This window comes from Lampetra planeri, chromosome 36 (assembly GCF_965212315.1).
Source record: "Lampetra planeri chromosome 36, kcLamPlan1.2.h2, whole genome shotgun sequence".
Taxonomy (NCBI): Eukaryota; Metazoa; Chordata; class Hyperoartia; order Petromyzontiformes; family Petromyzontidae; genus Lampetra; species Lampetra planeri.
This window is the reverse complement of record NC_136142.1, coordinates 9,668,387-9,677,259: the sequence shown is the minus strand read 5'-3', so window position 1 is coordinate 9,677,259 and position 8,873 is coordinate 9,668,387. Positions and strand designations below refer to the sequence as shown.

Genomic DNA, 8,873 nt, shown 5'->3' with positions numbered 1-8,873 from the left:
AAAGCGGGCATAGGAAAGCTCGGCCGTCGCCAACGCTCGAATATTTGTTTTGCGCATCGACAGAATAACGGCATATGCACGGAGACGGCGCGCTCATGTGAAATGGCTTTATTACATCATTTTAGTTTCTTATTTAAATAACAACGGCGACACTGCACGCTACCGCACACGGCCACTCCCCTGGAGGGGTGGTGGTGGTGGGGGGGGATGGGGGTGGTTAGGAGAGGGGAGAGCAGTGGGGAGGCTGGGCGAGCGAGGACGCAGAGCAAAGTGAGAGACGCGGTGCGTGTGACGGGAAGAGCGTGTGGATGGAGAGACGGGTTTCGGAGTCGAGTGTGCACCGAAGGATCGCGGGGCGGATTTAGATCGCCGGCTGCCACGAGGCAAGGGGGGGGGGGCACGGTGAGATCAAACAAGTCCCGTGGACCTCGTCACAACCATCGTCACCGTGGTGCGGTTGGTGGGCGCGCGAGGCATCCCTTCAGGAGGCAAGAGCTGTGATACTCGCAACTCCACGGGGCGAAAGTGGACAGCCAAATGGAAGGTAAAAAGCAAACGAGCTCACGATATTATCCGCGAAGACCTTGAGTGTTTATCCATCCTACGTCTGCACGGTGAGGTTTCTGTGGATACTCAAAACACTCTGAATGCAGGACCCTCCTCAAGCAAGCAACGTGGATACTCTAGGAAGCTTCCTGGGTATAAAGGCCATTGTTATAAGTCATCTTGGGATGGCACGGGATTTTGGGACGTGTGATAGAAGAGCTTCATAGCCCATCGGGGCTTTTGCAGCTGAAAGATTAAAACGTCTGGTGTCCAAAATGAGAGAAAGCTGAGCACCAATAAAAACCACATGAGTTGGGGTAGGCGAGAGAGTTCGTGAGCAGGGGGTGAGACGGTGATTGTGTGAGGAGGGGACGGGACCACAGCTATTTTAGTATCGAGACAAAAACGGAACTCATCTTCTCCAAAATGTAAATACCACCGGGAGTAAAATGTTGAGGCGGCAGACCGTGAAGACCAAAGTGAAACTGAATCCATGCACAACAAGGCACAGGACCCACAAAGCGGGGGACTCCAAAGCCCACCCCGCCTATCATCACAAACACCTCTTCTTTACCATGGCACATCCGAGCACGGGGGGTGGTTTTTCCACTGGCTATTTTGTCGAGCCGAGCCAGAACCAAGCCGTGAAACCGAGGCCTCGCAAAACATCTGAATTTGGCTTGGGGGGCCAAGCAGGGCCAGAGTAGCGGGGGGGGGGGGCGCAAATATTTTCGATCGTAGGTCGGTGTCGGTTTCACGTTGGACTTTTACCCACGACTCGACTCATCAATTGCGTTGCGTGGTAGGCGGCACTGCACGGCTCGGCTCCAGGCAGTGGGGAAACAACAAAAACCACCAAGCGGGTGCCTCCCGACCCGCGCCTGGCTCGGTTGTGCGGTCAGAAAAACCCCAAGAGGGTGAAATAAAACCAGAAATAAAGAGACACGAGAGTCCGTAGCCGTTAACGCACATTGTTCCGTTTTACAGAGCGAGACGGAAGAGCGAGTAAACAGAACCGAGCGACGTTCCCAGCGAAATGAAAAAGGCATTTTTTTTAGTTTTAAAGCGAACATGGGGGGTAGGGGGAGGCGGCGGGGTCGGGAGGGTGCCCACTCAACCAGAAGCCAGCCACACACTCAGACCGCTTCTACAGTACACACCAAAAAGCTACGTTAAAAAGTCGATTATATTCATATATTTATAAAAACCTGCAATAAATCACGAGTTATTCTTCTTTTAGGCGATTAAGTTGTCTTTTAAAGATTTTTTTGATTAAAATTGTTTAAATTGTCTTGAGCGTCGTTAAATGGTTTCCTTTTCAAAGTTTACTTTTTTTTAAAAACGGGGAGGTTCGTGTCCATATTTATCATCTTTTTGAACGTGAGAACGTTGATTCTGGGGGGTGGTTTTGGGGGGGGGGGGTTGATCTTTACCGATCGGTAGAACGGTAAAAAAACACCACCGGGTGACGACACAACCCGCTGGACAACCCTAACACGCTAAAAACATCACCACGGGTCATTTGAAGTCTGCGTTGTGCGCAGGGAACAGCGTTCAACGAGTTTGAGACGAGAGTTGTAAGAGCTGTTCGCATCATGCAGACAACACGTGTTTCATCATTCGTCCCCCCCTCACCCCCATGTGTCCATTTAAACAAAACGAACCCCCACCGATCTCAACTCTGGTAAATAATTCCTCCGAGTTGTCGCAGTTTACAGCACACTACGGACCGGGCACTCCACCTCCACCACGATCATCACCACACATTCTCTCCGTGTCCCCGTTGCACCACCATCAACCCGTAACGGTGCTGGGGAGGAGGAACGGCAGGCGGAGCAAACTCGGGGTAGGCAAGGGAGGGATGAAGGGAGGGCAGCTGTTGGAAGTTTTAATGAAGGGTTTCTATGGGCAACAGAAATAGCTGGGGGGGGGGGTACAACAGGACATCGGCGATCCAAGGCAGGCACCACAGGTGTGCGGGTGTGTGCACAAAACAAAATACAACAATCTGGACACGGAATATGACGAGGACGTTGACAACCCCCGTCGGGGTCTGGCAATGACTTGGCAACTGCCCGCACCCACCCACCCACCCACCTCCTTCCCATGAGAGATTAAGATTTCACGATCCTCGGTTGACGATTCGAGAGGGGAATAAATCGATTCTTTGCAGCTCATTTTTATTTAACTCCCGTCGTTCGGCTTCTATCGGTTTCTCTTTCTGTTGGCGTCATTCATACGGGTTGTTCACGACATCAGCCCAACGAATAAGAACAATCACCAAGGGCATATCGGCCGCGGATAACTTGCAATCATCGCAATGGGACCATCGGGGAGGACCAAGATAGTCTTTAAAAAGGAATCTGTAAATTGGTTGGCTTCGCATACTCGGGAGTCCCCCATCAGTGTCTGCGATGTTATTTGCCAAACGTAACTGCTTACAGGGTGCAATTTTATCGAATTCCGTCCGTACAATATGCCCGGCACAAATGGTGCGTGTGTGAAGATCACAACCACCCACCACCGTCAGGAGGCGGCTCGCCCAACCCCAAAGCAAAGCCGGGGAAGATTGCTCGACCACAACTAGCGCCCCACCCTGCAGCCAGATGGGACACCACAACCCTGGGACGACGACGTCACTCCGCTCGCCCTCCCAGGCCACCCCCAGCTCGGATTACCTCGATGACATCACCAAACCCATCACCTCCCGTCCAGCAGCACGAGTGGGGATGGAGGGGGAGGGATAAGACTCCCCTCCCCAAACTCCCCTGCCACGTGTCGTGCTGGGTGGTGATGCGTGAAGGGGGCGGTGGGGGCAATCTTTTGAGCGTTTCCCTTCTTAATGTTTCCGGGGTTCTCCGGCTTCCTCCAATAAAAGAGATGTTTTAAAAGCGCACTTAGGCATTATTAAATATCGTCTACACAGTGGGGATTAAAGTTTTACGTCACTTAAGTTTAAAAGCTCCGTTGAAAAACGAAGGCAAATTCCAAATGTAAAAAGGAGGGGGGAGGGTGAGGACCGGCGTTAAACTCATCCCTTATGATGCCAACAGAAAAAAAACATTTCCCCACACCAGAGCTGCACGTCAATTAAAAAATTTGACCACACATTCAACCCCGCCCCTCCCCCCCAATAAAAGAGCAGGAACCCTCAAGACAGGATCATCGTGACGACCTCGGCGGGTCAGAAGTCCCCCTTCACCTCGGGTTAAAGTAATAACCGGAGCGTTATTGTTACGACAGGTGAACGAGGCAGGCCCTGTGAACCGGCCCAACATTTTTGCGAACATAAAAAAACGACGGTAAAAATCACAATTATAATTGTGAAGGCCTACCAAGAGAGATACCGCAATAACAAAACAAAATAGAGAGAAGGAATCGAGTCGATATATTTTACAGTTAAAATCCGTCACAGTAACAATAATCGAATGGTAATTATTCTACCAAAAGCAAAAATGCACCCCCGTGCCCCATGAACCCGTCACCGCGTGGTGTTTAACCTATATACGAGTAGCAGTGATCATCAGCGTCGTCGTGAGCGCAAAATCACCGATTCTTGGTGGCGTGCGACTCTGGGGAGGGGGGGCTCTCTCGCTCTCCACCACGGCTCTGTTGTGGCTGGCACCTGTGGGGGGGGGGGGGGCGAGCGGTGCATATGTACACGTGGGTCGAAGACGGGACACCGAGAGGCGTGGACGCGGCGTAACACCGGGGCGCGGGAACCACGCCGCACGCGGGACGGCATGTGGTCCGTCTCGGCGCTACGGGAGCAGAAAATGCCGGCCTCTGCCAGACGCACTCGTCCCTAGCGTCTTCTCTTTAGAGGGGGGGGGGAGCACCCCTGAAGGCAGCATTGTTACAGCGCGGCTGCCAGAGAGGGGGGGGGGGGTCTCAAACCGATGTTGGGCGAGCATGGTGGCTTCACCCTTGCCGGCCCGGCGGGCCAGGACCCGTCGGTAACCGTGTGACCAAGCGGTGACCAAGCGGTGACCAAGCTGTGACCAAGCTGTGACCAAGCTGTGACCAAGCTGTGACCAAGCGGTGACCAAGCTGTGCTGGGCCAACTGCAGTCAATCGACGCCGCAACTCACCTTGTCGGCCATCCACGAGTGAAGCCACAACCCTGCGTTTTCACTCTGCGGCGGGACTAAAGACGAAGGTTGAACGTTTATTGGTCGTTTGTTCAGCGCCCTTGAAAAATTTGCTCGCCATGTCACAGCGCGATATATATATTTTTTAATTGTCGTTATTATCACGACCGTCATGAGTTAAAAGGTAGCGCGACGGCGTTTACAGTCTGCCCCGGGTGGAAAAAAAACAACAAAGTGGTCCGCGGCTGGAATTTTCTGCTTCAGGGTGGCGACCGCAAAGCGCATGTTGGCCCACCTCGACTCGCAGGCGATTTTGGTGACGAGAAATCAAAACGCATTTCAGATGAACGGCTGCGGTTTACAAAAAAAGAACAAGAAAATGAAGGCGAGAAAACCCCCGATGAAAAGATAACAAACAACAAACATTGCAGGCAACAATAAACTTAAGACACTCTCGGGAGTTTGGTTTTTGTGGCACGTGCCTTGGCGAACGGAAAATTACGACCGGTACAAAAGCCACGAAATAAAAATACCCAAAAAAGGAAAACACAAAGTTATCGGGTTAACGTGACGGCCAACATCAAAGGAGGAATTTCAACGCCCGCTCGGAGCCGGCGCGGTGTGCGGGCGATGCAGCGTCGGCAGAAGTGACCCCTCTCTCTCAACTCGCTAACGTCTCGCTGCCTCGTCGCGACTCCAACCTCGCCAGCACGGCTGTCACTCGTTACAAGCGGGGTGGGGGGGGGAGCCTTTCCTGGGCCAAAATCGGAACTTCAAAATTTACCTTTGGTGCTGATCCCCTCACCCCCCCCCCCCCCAACATCAACATCCACACAATCCCTTGCCGAGTATGATCCAAAAACCGTGCGTCCACAAGGGCACACGGAGGGGAAGCCGGTCACAGAGTGTGACGTTAAAATGAGAAATGCAGCGTTGTTGTTGCCAGCTCGACGAATCCCCCCCCTTCTCTCCCCTCGAGTACCCCAATTAGTGCGGCAAAGATGCTCGTGGTGATGCGACGGGTGAAGGCCGTTTCGCAGTGGGGTAGGCCTAAAAACGGGGACGCCAGACGCAAGAAAAATTCAGTCGCGTCCACTCTCCTGATATTGGCCAAACTTCTCCTACGAAGAACACCTTCCCCCTCCTCCTGGAAGTCCCCGAGACTGAGTGGGGGGGGGGGGGTTATTTAAGATGCGCAACTCAAAACTTTATTCTGATTATATCCAGGTTGGTGTGCAACCCCGTGTAAATAGACACGTGACAGATCCGCCGATTGAAACGGATTCTTAGGCTCACGGCACATGCAGTGATGTGTGCGCACGCGCGCAAGAGTCGACCGTTCCCATTCACACACACGTGTGATGATACTGTAACATGCTGGGTTTGTGGAAACCCTACAATCAATATCTTGCGCGAACACGTGGCAACAAAAAGCCATAATCCAGGAGGCGGCGGTGAGCCGCTTACGCCGATAGATTTCATTTCAAACGATGGAGAGACCGCACTTCGCGGTGTATCTTGGGCCAGAAATTCCATTTAAAAAAAGGGAGGGCAAACTTCGTCTCCGTGTAAAACCTGAAGGTTTGTCACTTCGGTAGATCCAGGTCACTTGCCAAACAAAGAGACGATCCCCCCCCCCCCAACATCTCACCCGGTTAAACAAAAATCACGCCCACCCCACCTCCCCCCGCCCACCAGCGATGACGAACAGAGACGCGACGGCACACAATTCTACCGCCCCCCCCCCCGCTGCTGCCGTTTGAGAGCGGCCGGTTGCTTTCCCCACGGGGGGGATGCACGCCCCATCGCTTTGAAGATTGGGGCCGCGAAAGCGACGAAGAACCAAACGACAAAGCGAACCCCCCCCCCCCCATCCGGCGAGCAATGTCGCACGCGCACAGCCCACGAGTGATCTGGGATGGGGGGGGGGAGTCACAACCAGCACCCCCCACAGTCGGACCCATTCTGCAGAGAACCCCTCCGACAGTCCAGCGTGTAATCTAATCAATCCTGCCAACCTGCCGCCCCCCCAGCTGACCGATTCATCTCTCCTCTCCCACCATCAGTGAGACCCCCCCCCCCGCTTACTCTCGGTGGCACCTCCCCCCCCTCCCCCCCTGCTTTGCCCCCCCATCCCCCCCTAATCTACAGCGAAGAGTAAAAAGCTGGAATGTGGTTTCACGATCGTCGTCATCGTCGTCCTACCGGCCTCACTCAACAAAAACCACCCCGCCCCCCAAAGCGCTCCTCTCCTCCTGACGTCGCCGGTTCCCAACGGTGTTGGCTGCGGAGCTGACGATACGTTTTCAAAAGTGGAAACTGCGTGTATTTGCGTAATATACAGTAGAGCGGCGGAACCACTGACTTGAGGGGATGTGTCACCCATCCCGCGAGCGGGGGAAAAAAATAACAAAAATACGTGTCCCCGTGACGCCGGGGGTGGGGGGCGGGTGATAGTTTGTTAACGGCTCCCCCCCTACTCCACTGCTGCTGCTGCTGCCTGGGGCCCCCCCCCCCCTACACCTGCAGCCCCCTCCCCTTCCCCCCCCCCCCCAGCACTTGGTACCCCCAGGGCGAGTGCAAGGGAGAGGGGGGGACCCTACGGCCGCCACCGCCACCGCGCTACGCTAACAAACAGGCCGCCGCAGCAGCAGCAGCCCCTCGCGCTGTTGCTATTACGAACGAGCCTAGCAAGAGAATAATTTTAATGTGAAGTTTTACAGGGATGCTTGCTTTAGTCTGACCTTCGCCCCCAACTAGGGGCGACTGTGACCCCACTAACACGATCAATTCCCCCACCCCCGCCCATGCCACCATGCCCCCCCCCGGCTAACGACAACGCTGTCAGCCACCTCCCCAACCCGCTTAGCGTAGCCCCCCCAGTCACCCTTCACGTCACGGGCGGGCAACGAGGCTTCGTTACCATCAGCTGACAAAACTACATGGGAGAGGGGGGACAGCGGAGGATCAGCGGGAGCCCTGGTTGGGCCCCACATCAAACGCACCACCCCTTCACCAACATCACCACCAGCAGCAGCTCTCAAGCCAATGCAACCATCTAGATCGTGAAGCTTCGTGACCACGTGCTTGGGCTGTGCCACCATTTACTACTGAGAGATGGGAGGGGGGGAAGGGCCAGGATGTGAATTGTTTAAAAGGAAGACAAAGTCAGTGACGCTAAGAAGCATGCGGCGGCGGTGGTGGTGGTGAGGGGAATAAGGTGGTGAGGGTGTGGGGTAGAGGCTGTGAACACTACACCCGAGTCACCACCACCACCCAACAGCGTGTCTTCTTGTCAGACTGTCGTCGATGCGCACGCACGTTGACGTGCGAGTCGGGGGACATCAGAGGGAGGGGGGAAGGTGGCAAGGGATTGGAGAGAGGAGTGCATCACCCAACTCTAAAGTGACCGCATAAAACCTCGTCAATGTGAGCTGCAAGTGGTGATGTCGGTGGCGGTAGTTGTGGTGATGGTGGTGGTGCACGGGGCTGTGTTGTGCTCTTAGTTCCAGATCTTGAGGAAGCTGTCCCAGGAACCAGTAGCCACCGCCATGCCATCCTCCGTCACTCCAAGGCACGACACGCGGTTATCATGTCCAGCCAGCACACCTGGTCGCGTGCGCACACGCAGGGAACAAAAATGTGCAGAACCCCCGTTTAGCACCAAGGTCATCGGAAGGTCACCACGTAAGTTCTCTCGGTGCTGGGCCGTGTGCATGCGTGTCAAGAAATGTTGCCGCTTGAGCTTCTGCCACACACTGCCGTGGACACGGTCGTCAACCCCCGAACACGGCGTTAATGTCTCGCGCATCGCTCTCAGGGGCGCGGGGGGGGGGTGCCGAGCCAGCTTCAGACGGCAGTGAAAGTAAAACGACGCCGACTAGGCGAGAACCGAATCTAAACCAGCAGGCCACCCTCCTTGGTCAATACCGCTATTCTATCGACCTTAAAAAAATAAACCTCTGCGTCCGCCGCGCGGTGGACGTTAAAATATGCTGCGATATTAGATGAGAGGATTAGGTCAAGTGTGCCGGTGTCATGGCCCAAATTAGATTAACTTGCCAAGCAGTTGCATGAATTAACAAAAAGCAACATCGCCCCCTACGGAGCAGACTCATGCCGACTTGCAAGCGAGTGCTCTCGTTCACCGGTGCCGCACAGCGACAGCTGCCCATTCGGTTGTCCCCCCCCCCTCCTCATCCTGGGCTAGAAATCTGACAAGGTGACTTCGGCAGC

General features: G+C 54.6%; 1 protein-coding gene across 4 annotated transcripts in view; it reads right to left on the bottom strand.

The window, feature by feature from the left end:
- Nucleotides 1-7,778: 7,778 nt before the first annotated feature.
- LOC144730782 (guanine nucleotide-binding protein G(I)/G(S)/G(T) subunit beta-1-like) overlaps nt 7,779-8,873 on the bottom strand; it is a 44,383-nt gene continuing 43,288 nt past the window's right edge. For all 4 annotated transcript variants that reach the window (XM_078611526.1, XM_078611529.1, XM_078611527.1 and 1 more), the window contains exon 10: nt 7,779-8,246. In XM_078611526.1, the coding sequence (XP_078467652.1) occupies nt 8,140-8,246 (107 nt within the window). In that variant the 3' untranslated portion in view covers nt 7,779-8,139. The remainder of the gene's footprint in view (nt 8,247-8,873) is intronic.